The sequence below is a fragment of the Meles meles genome, chromosome 17, assembly GCF_922984935.1.
Source record: "Meles meles chromosome 17, mMelMel3.1 paternal haplotype, whole genome shotgun sequence".
NCBI classification, from domain to species: domain Eukaryota; kingdom Metazoa; phylum Chordata; class Mammalia; order Carnivora; family Mustelidae; genus Meles; species Meles meles.
Genome location: NC_060082.1, coordinates 40,918,386 through 40,934,786, shown reverse-complemented (window position 1 = coordinate 40,934,786; position 16,401 = coordinate 40,918,386). Strand labels below are relative to the sequence as shown.

The following is a 16,401-nucleotide window of genomic DNA, read 5'->3' as shown; positions in this document are numbered from 1 at the left end:
CTTCTCAAAGGCGGGAGTTCAGAGCTAGCTGGGCCTCTGAAGGGTTCTAGTGGAGAGGGGCGAGTTGGGACCCCCTGCCCCTTATCCCTTCTCTTCTCTGGCAGAAGCCGACTTCGCAGGAGCGAGGGTCGCAGAGCTGGTGGCTGGTTCAGCGGAAATGCCCCTCCTGGGGTGAAGTCGCCGGACGTCTGAGGAAACAGTTTGTTCCCTGGTGAACCCAGTTATTGTGGAGCGAGAGGGAATTTGAAGGGGTCAAGGATTCCTTCCGAACTCTGTCTCAGCTGCCGTTTTGGCGATTTTTTTTTTTTTTTTAACTTCAGGGGAGTTTATGTTCTACCTAGTTTTGGAACCAGACTTGAAGAGTGATTCGTGAAGCCGGAATGGGTGACAGCGTCCTCACGGCATCTTATTGGTAAGACCCTTTGTCTTTGTCCAGACCGGACACTTTATGTTTTGCCCTGCGGTGTGCTCGTTATCTTTACAACACTTGTGTGTTTAGGTGGCTGCACGCTGCGTGCTTGGCATTCGGATTTGGGTATTGGTGACAGTGTCAACAGTGAATTAAGTCAGGGTCTACCACAGGAAAAACAACTAAGTTGTAACTGTGTTATGAACTACAAGTGCAAGAAGAGCTGGTGATAACTCTGGATACCGGACAGCTTCTGAGGACGTGAAACCTCCAGGATGCGTTGCATTTGGTCAGGCATGTGGGAGGAGAGCAGCCTTCTTAGTTGGCTGTAGGCTGAGTAAAAAAGTTAGGGAGCAGAGGCGAACATGACAGGCAGGAAGGGAGGCAGTAGGGTAATGATCTCTCTAGGGCAGTGGTTCTTTTTTTTTTTTTTTCTTTATTTAAAAGATTTTATTTATTTATTTGACAGAGATCACAAGTAGGCAGAGAGGCAGGCAGAGAGGGATGGGGAAGCAGGCTCCCCGCTGAGCAGAGAACCCGATGCGGGGCTCGATCCCAGCACCCTGGGATCATGACCTGAGCCGAAGGCAGAGGCTTTAACCCACTGAGCCACCCAGGTGCCCCTACGGCAGTGGTTCTTAACCTTTGCAAAAATTGTCTATGGGACCTTTCTTCCTGCCCTTCCACCAGCAAATACACATGCATAAGACATTTTCATACAACCTAGGGTTGTTGGATTTTGTCCATAGATCTTGGGCTGAGAACTTCTGGAGTAGAAAATGAACCTGAATAGTGGCAGATAATAAGATCACATAAGGTACCATGAAACTCAGAGAAGTTCTGACTTCATCTGAAAGATGAGTGGGAATTGTTATGGGATCTCCAGCAAGGTAATGACAAGATAGAAGTAGGGTCTATGGATCACTGGTTATGGACTGGGGAAAGGGGTTAAGACTGGGACACTAATGAGTCAAGATATATTTTGAACCTCTAACTTATTGGGCAGGGCAAAACTACCCATTACGGAGTGCAGAGTGAGAGGATAAAATAGACATAAGTCATTTTCTGATCTTTCATGCATGGACTGGGATATTTCACATTATCATAATATTAAATACTTAGGGAAGGTTTTTCTCAAAACCTACTGTCTCAGTCTAATAGTCTTTATCTCACCTAGACAGATTTTTTAAATCTTTTTTTGGAATTCATAGCATTTTTCTTTTAAGGAGTCAAATTCAGCAGGGCTTCTTTTGCCTTGAAATTGATCTCTATTGAAAGGCAATGTGAAAGAAAGAGATAAGCGCATCCTCTCCGGCATTATACTATCTGGGTTCAAATCCTGGTTCTTGCCTTCTTTACCTGTATGAGTTTAGCAAATTATTTAACTTCTTTGTCTTTTTGTCTGTCAGCTGGGAATATAATAAACCGCCTCATGGGGTTTGAGGATTAAATGAGACAGTATTTGTTAGGGGCTTGGACAAGTACCTGGCACCTGATGAATATTCAATAAATGTTAGCCATTAATCCAAATAAAAATTTGAGAGAAGCATTCTGTGTAGATGGGACAGATTAAACACACCCCCATTTGTTTGTTTATTTGTTTAAAGACAGAGCACCAGTGAAGGGTAGGTATAGGGGCAGAGGGAGAGGGATAGTGAGAGAATCTCAAGCAGGCTCCATGCCCAGTGCAGAGCCCGAAACAGGGCTCAATCTATGACCCTGAGATCATGACCTGAGCCGAAATCAGGAGGCAGACTCTTAATTGACTGAGCCACCCAGGTGCTCTAAAACTGTAGATGTAATTCAGTATGCATTTAAAGGTAGAATGCTTTAAAGTAGCTGCTATTTAAGTTGTGTGGTGTATGATGTTCCTTGGGTGTTATCTGAACATTTGAGAACTACATATTTAACCTGTGAAGTTTTGTGCAAGACACAGAGAGTGCCCTATTTGGACATAATGAAATTTAAATATAGTAATAAATACAAGTTTTCATTTTTTAAAAAGATTTTTATTTATTTGAGAGCGTGCGTGGGCATACCTGGAATCATGACCTGAGCCTAAGGCAGACTGTTAACCAACTGAGCCACCCAGGTGCCCCTACAAGTTTTCATTTGTGAAAAACTTTTATCAAAGGGTAACTGTGCCAATACTTAGGAGTAATTATTGTTATTTTTATTTATTGTAATTTTTAAATCATAATTTCTTTTAATGAAAGTTATAATTTCAGAGTTTTAGGAAATTCTTCTGTTCATTTAAACCGATACTTGTTAGGGGAGGTGAGCAGAGAGAGGATGAGTTAAATGGGTGATGGGTATTAAGGAGGATACTTGCACTGGGTGTTGTATATTAGTGATGAATCACTAAATTCTACTCCTGAAACTACTATTACACTGTATGTTAACTAACTGGAGTTTAAAGAAAAACTTGAAACTACAAAATAAATAAAAAGACAATCCACAATACTTGCTAACAATTAAAGAACACTCAGCATTACATTAGGATAATTGTAAAAGAGACATAAAAAGCATGATTTCAGTCAAAGTATTTTTGTCTTGTTGGGAAGAGAAAAAATGCACACCAAAAAAATTGTACAAGGAAGTGTATGAATGTGGGCCAAAATGGTGATATAGACAAGATGATTAAGGAGAGCTTTGTGGGGTGGTATTTTATTAATCTCTAAACATTTTATGAAATATTATTGAGAGATTTTGTTAGACTCATCTAGAGGGTTTTTGGGCTTTAAAAAAATATTTACCCCCGAGACCTCATTCTATACACACGCAGCCATGCCCCCATACACATTGCTTCCAGGAATGAGCTATTGATACAGACAGAAGTGTATCTGGGGAAAAAAGATTAACAAAACCCTACTACTTGGAAAGAGATCAAATTCAAGCATGGTCCTAAAGGAGGTGGAATGGAAAAAGGACACTTCAGATAAGGAACATGATTGATAGGCAAAAACATGAAGACAAGAATATGTTTATGTCTAGGAGAAGTAGGATAAGGGCAAGCTGAATGATGAGAGATCTTAAATAGCAGAAAAGTAGCATTTTTCTCATCACTGTAAAGTTTTTTGCACAGCGACTAATGATAAAGTGTCATTACTGAAGAATGGATGACCCTTAGATATGGTCATAAGAACCTAGAAGTAGCTTTGGGAATGGGTGACAGAGACTGTTGAAGGAAAAACTCGAAAGAATCTGCTTAATGACTACATGTTCAAGAGCCACTTTAAATGAATTTTAACATAGAAAATTGACGGGAATTTGAAAATGGACCAGCTAATTTTGGGAGGAGAATGGGAGGGAGTTGAATTTAGTTTTGAACATTCTGTGTTTGAGGCATTGGTAAGATATTCTTTTTTTTTTTTTTTTTTAAGATTTTATTTATGTATTTGACAGAGAGAGACACAGCAAGAGAGGGAATACAAGCAGGGGGAGTGGGAGAGGAAGAAGCAGGCTTCCTGCCGAGCAGGGAGCCCGATATGGAGCTTGATCCCAGGACACTGGGATCATGACCTGAGCCGAAGGCAGAGGTAGCCACCCAGGCGCCCCCGGTAAGATATTCTTAAAAGTAGCCTATAGCCAATGAGAACTTGGTTAAAAAGTCAAAACTGGGGTGGGGGGGGAGGGCAGGGAGTAGAAGGGAAAGAAAGAACTTTATAGCAAGGAGAAGAAGAATCAGTGAAGCTGTGAGCCTGAATTAACTTTTTAGTGTTTAGAATTCTGGTTTTATTTCTTTTTATGTAGATCATGGATTCTTATGATACACCAGGATCGACTCCTAGGCATAGTGCATCCTCAAGGCTTAAAGATTACTTTATAGGTGCCACCCCTTTGCAGAAACGATTAGAATCAGTCAGGAAGCAGACTTCATTTATTCCAACGCCACCTCGAAGGAAAATTCCTCAGTGTTCACAATTACAGGTATGCCTTTTGTGTTCCTTCATGTTACTCAATAATTGAGAAAATCTGTGAGCAAAACGTTTTGACTTTTCTTACTTTTTTTTTTTAAAGATTTTATTTATTTATTTGACAGACAAGTAAGCAGAGAGGCAGGCAGAGACAGAGAGAGGAGGAAGCAGGCTCCCTGCTGAACAGAGAGCCCGATGCGGGGCTCGATCCCAGGACCCTGGGTTCATGACCTGAGCTGAAGGCAGAGGCTTTCACCCACTGAGCCACCCAGGCGCCCTGACTTTTGTTACTTTTTAATAGTATTTTTAGTATCTTCTTAATCTCTCAGGTAATAAAATGAGAAATAGCAAAAACAGTTATTCACACTATCAATACCACCTCTGTTATGTCTTTTAATTTCCTTTAATCTGGAGCATTTCCACAGTATTTCTGTAATTTTTATGACATTGACATTTTGAAGAATGTAGTTTCCTCCCTTTTCCTTTTTAAATTGAATATTCTTCATTTTTTATTTGTCTGATGTTTCCTCGTGGTTAGATTGAAGTCACATATTGGCGGGAATGCAGCGTAGAGGCTGTCGTGTCCTTCTTGGGGAATAAGATCTGGTACCACAGAGGTGATGTCAGTTTTGATCATCCTGTCAAGTGTTGGCTCAGTAATTACTGTTTTATTCATCTCTGCATCTGATAAGCAGTCTGGGAGACACTTTAGGATAATGTAAATATTCTGTTCCTCTCTAAATTTCCCCTCATACTTAACATCCATCGATAATATTTGCCTGATTCTGTCTTTATCATTATGATCACAATATCATGATTTTCCAACTCCCATTTGCTGCATATTTACCAACCAGCCTTTGGCTTCTATTGTAAACCCTTCTTATTTCTCCTCCACTTAATAATTTATCAGACTTAATTTTTGTTTTTCAAATTTTTCTAAATCATTACTAAATTATTTTGGTGTTTATATTGTCTCCAATTTGTCTACAGCAACTTCTCTGTTTTGATTATTCATAAACAACTCTGAACATTTATAACATGAGTAATTTGTGATTTCACTGGAACATGAAATAAAACCCTAGTCAGTGTGGGTTTGGTGTGTGGTTTTGAGGAACATAGTAAGGAGTCTGGCTGATCAGTCACCCGCATCCTCCCTGGAGTCTTATTTTCTTGTCCATGTTGTGTGCCTCATATCTCTTGAGATATGGGAAAATTTTTTGCTTCTTTCTGAAAAGTTTCTTAAATTACTAGTGCTGGTAATGAAAGTGATAGTTCCTAACCATAAAATGGAAATTGTATATAAAATAAAGATTGGAATGTTCAATTCATTTCCTTATTGCTGCGAAATAAGTAATTTCCCCATACCTTTTGATCATAACAAGAAAAAAGTTTATAGTTTTTTATACAAGTTTTATAAAAGTTTCCATGAACACTCTAGTCAGAAGAAATATTTTTATCAAGTAGACAACTGTAATGAAAGTTCCAAAAGATAGTTGGAGCTATAAGACTGTGTCAGAAAGTGTGGATTTTATAGAAATTTTCAATTCGGATCAAAGTAGGAACCTTTATGGGGATGTATGTGAAGACCCTCAATAATGCCATAGGGCCAATAGGAAGGAAGTGTTTTTGTTTTTGATGGTACCCGTGGTTCTAATAGAGCATGGTAGAAATGCTCCGAAGTATCTTTTTATTTAATCTGCTGAATTTGACATCGTGTCATAGAGTGGATTTACTGCCAAACATTTAAGAAAATTACATAATTAAAACTAATTAAATTAAATGCTCCAGGAATAGTTACTATTTTCAAAATCTATAATTTAAAATTTCTAAAGGTGAAACATAAATGTTCATCCAATAAATATTTATTGAGCAGGTGTTCTAGAAGCTAGAGATACAATGCCTAGTAAAATAGGCAAAATCCCTGTTCTTATCATACTCATGCTCTAGTAAGGAATCAAACAATAAAAATCCAGTAAACATATCATGTCGTATAGTAATAAATGCTGTGAGAAAAAAAAAGCGGGTTAAGGAGATAGAAAGTGTGCTTGCTTCAGCAGCACATATACTAAAATTGGAACAATAGGGGCGCCTGGGTGCTCAGTGGGTTAAAGCCCCTGCCTTCGGCTCAGGTCATGATCTGAGGGTTCTGGGATTGAGCCCTGCATCAGGCTCTCTGCTCGGCAGGGAGCCTGCTTCCTCCTCTCTCTCTGCCTGCCTCTCTGCCTGATTGTGATCTCTGTCTGTCAAATAAAAAAAAAAAAAGTTGAAACAATACAGAGAAGATTAGCATGGCCCCTGCACACGAATGACACAAAAATTCATGAAGCATTCCATATTTTTAAAAAAAAGCATCTGTAAAGTGACAAAATTGGAGTGAGACAAAATTAGATAGGGTGGCCTCTTGAGTGACATTGGACAAACCTGAGTGAAGGAAAGGAAGAACATGCCATATGAACACATGTGGGAAGAATATTCCAAAGTGAAGATACAGCAAATGAAAAGGCTTGTTCAGGGATCTTCAGAGTCCTGCAAACTCTGTTTTGGCTGGAGTGTAAAGATTAGGTACCCAGTAATGGATTGGTATTAAATATTTAAAATACTGTAATTAAGAATTAGGAAATATTAGTATATTAGAATTTAAACTTCTTTTGTCTTGATTTTTTTTTCTGTAGGAAGATAATGATCCTCAAAAAGTTGCATTCCTTCTGCATAAACAATGGACTTTATATAGTTTAACTCCCCTGTATAAATTCTCCTATACTAATCTCAAAGAGTATTCTAGACTTCTGAGTGCATTTATTGCTGCTGAGAAGCAAAAAGGACTTGCTGTGGAAGTGGGAGAAGACTTCAACATCAAAGTGACTTTCTCCACTCTCCTAGGAATGAAAGGAACACAAAGAGACCCTGAAGCCTTTCTCGTCCAGGTATGTTATATAACCAATCTTTCCTTTCCAGGGGGGAAGAATCTGCACTGTCATGGTTTAGAAATTGTGGTATTTTCTTACCGTTTTATAAAAAAACTTAAACTTGTGATTTATAACCTATCTTATGTCTCGTTTAACCAAATTAGAGTAATTAGATATGGCCAACTTAAGTTTTTTTCCAATTACATTATAGTCATGTTTATCATAAAATACACAAAAATACAAAGAAAATTGAAAACCACAGTTTAACATTTTGGTATACGTCTATTTGACAGTAGATGATCTGAGTAAGCTTCTATTTATTAAAAAATTGAGTCAATACTTTTCAAAGTAGAAAGCATCAGGCCCAGATGGGTTCACCGGTGAATTCTGCCAAACATTTAAGGAAGGAATTATTTCAGTTCTTTACAGTCTCTACAGTCTCTTCAGAGAATAGAATGAGATTAACTCATTCTGTGAGGCCAGCATTCCCCAATACTAAAACTACATGAAGATTACTAAAACTATAGGTCAGTATCTCTCATGAACACAGATGCATCTGTGTGGCTATGTGGATCTATTAAAATTGGGATCATATTGCCCTTTTGCATATGGCCTTTTTAAAAAAAATAGTAATAATATTATAATTACTCATGTCATTAAGAATACTACATTTTTGTAAGTAAACCTGCATAAATCCAGACTAAATTCCTAGAAGTGGAATTTTAGCAAAAAAATATGTATATGTATATACATATATAATCTATCATCGTATATTGTGAGGTATCATGCCAAGTTACTCTTAAAAATGTAACGTTCTGGGGCACCTGGGTGGCTCACTGGGTTAAGCCTCTGTCTTTGGCTCGGGTCATGATCCCAGGGTCCTGGGATCGAGCCCCGCATCAGGCTCTCTGCTCAGCGGGAAACCTGCTTCCCCCTCTCTCTCTCTGCCTGCCTCTCTGCCTACTTGTGATCTCTGTCTGTCAAATAAATAATAAATAAAATCTTAAAAAAAAAAAAAGAAATGTAACATTCCTTCCTGTGTGTAGTATTTAAAAGTAATATGACTATCTTTGGATTGATTAAGAAACTGGATTTATTATTCATGCTTGCTACTTCTGTTTCTTGAGTGAACTCATCTTAGTCATTATAAATTAAATTCTGAAATAGTCAAAAAGGCCCAATTTTGCTTATTTGTGTATATCAGGGGTCAGCAAACTATGGCCTACAGGCCAAATCTGACCTGTTACTTGTTTTTGTTGCTGTGTTTGTAAATAAGAACAATGCTCCTCTCATTGTTTACATACTGTCTGAGGCTGCTTTTGTACTCCAAAAGCAAGTTTAGTATTTTCTACAGAGACAATGTGTCTTGCAAAGCCTAAAATATTTACTATCTGACTTCTACAGAAAAAATTTGCTAACCCCTGGTGTAGGTCATGATATTGACAAGGATCTTCAAGATTCCTAGGATTAGGTTTAGCTGTGTAAAACAGAAAGCCTAAATAACTGTGATTAAAATGTCTGTCTTGAGGTTTAATAGATAGAGCCATTTGTCTTACAAAAAAGTGTTTGGAGGTAAGGTGTTCAAGGCTGGCATATGTTTTATGAATGAATAATCTAGGCTCCTTCTGCCTTCTCTCATCCTTGGTGCATGGCTTCTCTCTGTAAGGTTGCATGTAGTCTGACTTGGCTCCTGAAACTCTAAATATTGTCTGCAAGTTCCAGGCAGGAAGTAGGAGGGCAAAGAGGGTGCCTGCCACTGAGTAAACCTTTAATGAGATTCTAAGACCCAACAACTTCTTTTTAAATTCCAGTTGGAAGGCAGACTAGGAAATTTTTCTTTTTTAGTGGGTACTTTGCCACCTCATTAAAAGCACAGTTTTATTGTGGAAGGAAAAATAGCTACCGGGTACCTATTTTTAGCAGTCTTTGTCAAATGCCCAGAGAAGGGATGTGATTTGCATGTCAACAGGCAAATATTCTTTCAGGAATAGACATGACCTCTTGAGCTCTTATTAGAGTGTCCTAATAGTGACCGAAGTAATCTCATTTCTTCATAGTGTTACAGAACTTTTAGGTTATGAAAGTGTGATAGACCTATCTGGGCTTCATGGCTTTTGAGTCTCTTACACTCTCTTGAACAAGAAGGAGAAATATGCTAAAAGTAGTTGTTAAAATTATTATCTCTAAAAGGATATGATACTGGGCTGTGATCTTCACTTTATCCTCGTCAGACTTTAAAACTATGAGTATCTGGAAGGTCTGTTTATCCTGTAGTTTAGATATTTGAAGTTTGAAATGTTAGTCTGCTGGGAAACATAATCAAGATTCTAAAAAATCTGAATGGATTGGCACAATGGGTCAAATTGAAAGAGATTAAAATTTTAATAGGAATAAATATACTGCCTCTCTATATTAGGGGAGGTTTACTTTTTTTTTCTTTTTCTTTTTTTTTTTTTAAATATTTTATTGATTTGACAGACAGAAATCACAAGTAGGCAGAGAGGCAGGCAGAGAGAGAGGAGGAAGCAGGCTCCCTGCAGAGCAGAGAGCCCGATGCGGGGCTCGATCCCAGGACCCTGAGATCATGACCTGAGGCCGAAGGCAGAGGCTTTAACCCACTGAGCCACCCAGGCGCCCCACTTTTTTTTTTCTTTTTAAAGGTTTATTTACTTTAGAGAGTACACAAGCAGGGGGAGGGGCAGAGGGAAAGGAAGAGAGTCTCAAGCAGACTCCCTGCTGAGCACTGATGTGGGGCTCATTCTGAGATCATGACCCTGAGATCATGACCTGAGCCGAAATCAAGAGTTGGCTGCCTAACTGACTGAGCCACCCCGGTGCCCTGAGATTTACCTATTCATAATAAAAATGAATAGGGATAATTTATGTAAAGCTGTCAACTAAAAATTAGAACACTACTGAATCCAAGATTATATTAATAGTAGTAAAATCTAGGTTAAAGATGGTAACAGTCCTTTAATCAGGTCTTTTTGAAGTGATTACATTCACTTATGAATGACTTCCATGCCGAAGAATTTCAGAGTGACCAGGATAACGTGTATGTCATAGGAGGAATAGTTGAAGAAACTAGAGATGTTGAACTTGACATTACATATGATACAGATCATCAAATATTTGACTGTAGAAGAGAAATTAGATTTGATTTGTTCTACATGCACATAAGGAAGAAAACAGGACCTGCGGATGGAAACTGTGGGCTTAACAAATGAAAGAACATTTTTAAGTTGATAGAGCTGCCTTGGGAAATCCTGAATTATTCCTTATGGAAGAATTCAAGCACATTGGATTTGGTAACTTTTTATAGTCCCTTCTGAAGTTGAGATTTTGAGATTTTTTTTTTTTTTTCAGGATAGTGTACTTGGTTACACTATATTGGCATTCCATATTTTACATATTGGCTGCACCAAGATCTTGCCATCCATATATCATGTCCTAATAAGAATATTAGGAGGAATGTCAATTAACTTGATAAAGCCTAATGATGATTAGGGAGATTATTTCCTTTGTGTTTTTTTGGCAAGCAGTACAACATATCTTCTTATTTTTAAATGTACTAATTTTGAGAAGATGTAATTTGGAGTAAGTGTACTTTTGAATTTTTTTTTTTTTTAAGATTTATTTATTTGACAGAGATCACAAGTAGGCAGAGAGGCAGGCAGAAAGAGAGAGAGACGGAAGCAGGCTCCCAGCTAAGCAGAGGGCGTGATGCGGGGCTCGATCCCAGGACTCTGGGATCATGACCTGAGCTGAAGGCAGAGGCTTTAACCCACTGAGCCATCTAGGCGTCCCTGTACTTTTGAATTTAATGAACCTTTTTTTTTTCTTTGTAGATTCTGTCAAAATCTCAATTGGCATCTGAGAACAGAGAACATAAAGTGTTGTGGACTGGTTGGTTCTGCTGTATATTTGGAGACAGTCTTCTGGAGACTGTTTCAGAAGATTTCACCTGTGTACCCTTATTCCTTGCAAATGGAGCAGAGACAAATACAGCCATAGTAGGAACGTGGTTTCAGAAAACTTTCGATTGTTATTTTAGTCCCTTAGCAATCAATGCTTTTAATCTTTCCTGGATGGCTGCTATGTGGACTGCATGCAAAATGGACCAGTATTTGGCTGCTACTGAATTTCTTTGGTCTGTACCCTGTAGCCCTCAAAGTCTGGACATTTCTTATGCCATACATCCAGAGGATGCAAAAGCTTTGTGGGACAGTGTCCACAAAACCCCTGGGGAAGTTACTCAGGAAGAAGTTGACTTATTTATGGACTGTCTTTATTCACATTTCCATAGGCATTTCAAAATTCATTTATCAGCCACAAGATTGGTCCGTGTTTCTACATCTGTAGCTTCAGCACATACTGATGGAAAAATAAAGGTTAGTTTGAACAAATCTAGTTAAGTAATTTTTCCTTTTTGTTACATAGCTTTCAAAATGTATGCACTTGCTACATTGAAGAAACACATTTAATGCTAATTTGAGACAGTAGGATAATTTATGCTTTATAAATGAGTTACTAGAAAGTCTTCAGTCTCTAGATATAGCTTTATAATGGGAGAATACTGTATGCTGTGAGCTACAGACTTTGGTAATAAGAATTATTCTGTAGTAATTTTGAAATATTAAAAATTGTTTTGTCAAACTTTGAAATAATTATCGGAGCAACAGAGGATTTTGTATGTGAGATCAGAAAATTATAGCCAGAAATACATAACTAAGATGTCATCTAGGCTTTTCTCTCCCTAGGAAGGAAATAATTGACGTTGTTTTACTCTCTATGAAATACTTACTAGAGGAAATATCAGAAATAAACTGAGAGTGGGCACCTAAATATAATAAAATATATTAATATATTTAAAATGTTTTAAAATGTAGCCATAGTAAACAGCGAATATTGAGCTTGTGACTATGCTAGGAGTTTAATACACCTTAATTTGAACCTTTAGAGCAACCCTGTAGTAGGTGTTTTTATCCACATTTTATTTTTAAAACAAGGGAACAGACCAAGTTAAATGAAAATGATACCAGCAGAATAGCTTAGTCAGAGGAGGAGTCAGTATTTGAATGCTTATCTCTTAGATTCCAAAAAGCTCATACTCTATAATCACTGTATTAGTGTTTTTCTAATTGAAGGTCCTATTGCAATAGTAAGTAGGAAAATAATTTTGATGGGAAGAGACCAGCTTTAAAAAACAAAAGAAAGATATGTAATAGAAAATATAAAAGTGACTGTATCATTTGCTTGTACTGGGTCATGACGTTAAATTTATTTCTTTGGTTTTCAGTGAAACATTTGAAAGATTATACCATACCTTGTTTAATTTTATATCATAAAAGGAAAAAAATTCCATTTTAGCACCTCAGAATTCAGTGTTCATGAAGTCCTTGTGTATTTAAGATTTTGTGGTCATATGCCCACACTCTATTAGTAAACTGCATTTAAAAACTGCTTCGTATAATGTGTTATTATGAATATAAAGGTGGTTCTTAAACACATTGATTTTATCTGGTCTATACTATATCTAAGAGCCTCTTTTTTTTTTTATTTTATTTATTTTAGAGATAGAGCAAGTGAGTGGGAGGGGAGAGCAGAGGGAGACGGATAAGCAGACTCCATGCTGAGTGTGGAGCGCAGGTCAGGGCTTGACTCCAGGCTCGATCCCACAACCCCGAGATCATGACTTGAGCCAAAATCAAGTCAGATGCTTACCCTACTGAGCCACCCAGGAGCCCCACTAAGAGCCTCCTTAATGATTTAAGATGGTGACTGGCTCCTACCTTCATATAATGCCATGGTGATAGCTAACATTTAAACATTTTTTTTTTGATAGTGAACTTTTATTAAGCAGTAATTGTGCCAGGCATTACAAAGCATTTTGTATATACCGTCTCATTCAGTTTTCACAACAACCTATTGAGATAGGTTGTGAAGAGGAAATTAGCACAGAGGATAAGTAGGTTCCCCAAGATCAAATAGCTAATTAGTGGAGTTTGAATTTGAACCCAGTCATCTGAGCTTATGCCTTTAACAGCAACAGTGTACTGCCTCTCAAAAGTTTGAAATTAGTGTATTAACCAGGTTTCTGCTATCTGCTTAGTTTCTACAAGGTACTTTTGGAATCCTATATCCCTTTGAAAAGAAGGAAGGTATGGAACCTCTTTGTAGAAAATGTGCATACTTATTTTGCATAGAAATCCAAGGGGTTCAGAGATATCCCCTTCCTCTCCTTACTCTTTATATACATAGTTAGCCTATCTGTGGAAATCAGAAAAAATTAAGAACTTTACTTATTTCTAAGCACCACTGACTAATAGTTGTATATTTATTAAAGTCACTAGTCTTCATTAAATAGAACAAAATTTATTTGACTTAGAGCAGCAGTGGTTTGGGTTCATGTTAGCTTCCAGATGTGGAATTTAAAATAAGCCTGGAAAATTTATCAAATATCAAACTGCTTCATTATCATAATTCTGATTTTAAGTATCTGTTTTGTGTGTGTGTGTGTTTTTTTTTTCAGATTCTGTGTCATAAATACCTTATTGGAGTCTTGGCATATTTGACAGAACTGGCAATTTTTCAAATTGATTGAAGTCTTGTGGGGACTATGAATGATGGATTATATGCTTTTTTCTCACTGATTATTTGCCTAATTGCTATGCTGAGAGGCCCCGCAGGAGAAATAAGCATCTGTCTCTGCATCTGTTTTCCTCTCAGTGCCTTTGGAATTGCCCAGATGGAATGGAATTCAAGAAGGATCTAGAAGAAAAAAGAAGGTGGTAGTGAATGAATCACAGCCAGGTGCTCCATAATAGTCATGATGATCTGGGATGCCAGTGTCTAAAAAATGCTGAGTTATTTTCTTGGACCATCTTTCTAAAAAATATGTAATGTTTATTGCATCAAATTTTTAGGATTCAAATGAGGTATTTCTAATATTATTTCTGATTTGGGTCTTTAAAATCGTCAGTTCCTTTTAAGCATTTTAGAGTTGGATCCAGAGAGAATTTCTGTCTTTTAAAGACATTTTCCTTGTATCATTTCACTGTAGAGAGCTGGCAATTAAAATCTCCAAAGGAAACTAGAGATTAACATACACTTTTTAAAGCCACTAATATGCTTCTATTTTTAATATTGTTCAATTCTTATTGCAATGTTGAATTAAATATTTACTTTTAAAATGAAGTAGTGTGTTTATCAGTGTCTTGGTGACAGATCTTAAATGTCTCAAGAACGAGAATTGTGGTCTTTTTCTCTAGCACAAATGTTACAAGCCAACAATCATATGGAATCAGAGGCAACCATGAGTCTCTTGCGGGCAGAAATTATCTTAACTTTCATGTCCCTAATCTTGCTTTAGCACAGTACTTAGTAAATATCTGCAGGTTAAGTGAATGCATTTTAAACAGCTCTTCCATTTTATAGATGCAAACTATGAGTTCAAGCACCCTGGGAGACTTGCCCAACTTGCTATATCTATGTCTCTTAATTTTAATTTATTGAGCATAGGAAGATTTTGTTTTACTTTGCAAATGATGTTTTTTAAAATTTGTAACTTTAATAGGCTGTCATTCTAAAAACAACGGTTAACTTGTGGATTGGGGTATTATTTCACATATACCATGAATAGCAGGGATAGTGGAAAAAGCATGGGCTTTGGAGTCAGACAGTCACATTCATTTAACTAATATTAAGCTCCTATGTTGTACTTGAAATTGTATTGAGCAATAGGGGTATAGCAGTGAAGACTGCTATATGACGATCCCTGTCATGTGGAAATTATATTCTAGTGGAGGAAGGTAAAAATAATTTCAGTTGAGATAAATGTTATAAAGAAAATAAGGCAGTACATTATGGAAAGGGGTGACTTTTTATATCGTTGTCCAAGGTCTCTCTGAGGAAGTGACTTTTGAGCTGAGCCCTGAGTAGTGAGAGGGAACCAGCTGTGGGAAGGTGTGTGGAAGAATGTGCTAGGCAGGTGAAATGGCAAGAGCACAGGCCTTGAGATGGCTAAGAACTTGGCTCACTTGAGGAACAAAGGAAGTCTGTGTGTGTCTTGAGCAGAGTAAGGATGGAGTAGTAGTAGATGAAAGTGAAGAAATTGTGCAACAGAGACTTATTCCACTATGTCTCCCGATTTTTGACTTGGCATGTGGCTGTCTAGAATAAAGACCTTTTCCGGCCTTTCTCAGAGCTAGGTGTAGTCATATGACTTAAGTTCTGACCCATGGTCTATAAATGGAAGGATCATGTAGAGCCTCTAGGAAATCTTCCTTAAAAAACAGTGGGCATGTACCCTTTGCCTTTTAATTATTCTTCCATCTTTTCTGCTTGGAACACCTATAATGACTAGAATTCTAGCCATTCTTTGTGGTCATGGAGATGCAGGTTAGATCATAGGGATGGTGGAGCATGGTCTGAAAAGAGTTTGTGCTTCAGGGACTTCTTAAAGCTGAACCCCATTGCCACCCCTGGGTAGTCGTCCTCTAGACTTATGTGTCGGAGAAGTAAACTTTTTTTTCCTAAGAGAGGGAGGGTTGTAGGAGCAGGGGGGTAGAGAGAGTGAGTCTTAAGCATTCTCCACTTCCAGCACGGAGCCCAACACAGGACTTGATCTCACAACCCTGAGACCATGATGTGAGCTAAAAGCAAGGGTCAGTGCTTAACGGAGAGCCATCCACTACCCCAGGGAAGTAAACTTTTATCTTGTGTAAGCTGTTGCTACTTTGGGTCTCTTGCTCAGAGCCAAACCTAATCCTGATAGAAAGGGGCAGTATCTACATCATCTAAGTTTTTTTTTTTTTTTTTTTTAAGATTTTGTTTATTTATTTGACAGACAGAGATTTCAAGTAGGCAGAGAGGCAGGCAGAGAGAGAGAGAGGAGCAAGCAGGCTCCCTGCTGAGCAGAGAACCCGATGCGGGGCTCGATCCCAGGACCCTGGGATCATGACCTGAGCCGAAGGCAGAGGCTTTAACCCACTGAGCCACCCAGGCGCCCCACATCATCTAAGTTTTTGTAGATACTGTGAAGAAACTGGATTTTATTCTAAATGCAATGGGGAACCATTGAAGTTTTTAAGCAGGAGAGTAATATTATCAAAGATATATTTTATAAGATATGAGGGAGAATGAGTTATAGGTGGACAAGAGTGAAAGG

The 16,401-nt window shown here is 37.8% G+C and overlaps 1 protein-coding gene and 1 non-coding gene across 3 annotated transcripts; both read left to right on the top strand.

Moving 5' to 3' along the window:
- The first annotated feature begins 1 nt into the window (after nt 1).
- CENPL (centromere protein L) lies at nt 2-16,055 on the top strand. Of its 2 annotated transcripts, none has more exons than XM_045982928.1 (5): nt 2-412; nt 4,163-4,339; nt 6,999-7,250; nt 11,081-11,623; nt 13,765-16,055. In XM_045982928.1, the coding sequence occupies exons 2-5, from the start codon at nt 4,166-4,168 to the stop codon at nt 13,834-13,836; spliced, it is 1,041 nt and encodes a 346-aa protein (XP_045838884.1). In that variant the 5' UTR covers nt 2-412; nt 4,163-4,165; the 3' UTR covers nt 13,837-16,055. The 2 variants fall into 2 exon arrangements, with proteins under 2 accessions (XP_045838884.1, XP_045838885.1); XM_045982929.1 differs by lacking the exon at nt 2-412 and adding an exon at nt 3,921-3,969.
- LOC123928520 lies at nt 6,562-6,666 on the top strand. Its single transcript, XR_006815734.1, has one exon. It is a non-coding gene; the product is annotated as a U6 spliceosomal RNA (small nuclear RNA).
- Nucleotides 16,056-16,401: the final 346 nt, after the last annotated feature.

Coding starts and splice junctions, on each gene's coding strand:
- CENPL (XM_045982928.1), top strand. CDS start 4,166: ATGGATTCTTATGATACACCAGGATCGACTCCTAGGCATAGTGCATCC. Junction 4,340..6,998: donor CTCAGTGTTCACAATTACAG/GTATGCCTTTTG, acceptor TTTTTTCTGTAG/GAAGATAATGATCCTCAAAA. Junction 11,624..13,764: donor ATACTGATGGAAAAATAAAG/GTTAGTTTGAAC, acceptor TTTTTTTTTCAG/ATTCTGTGTCATAAATACCT.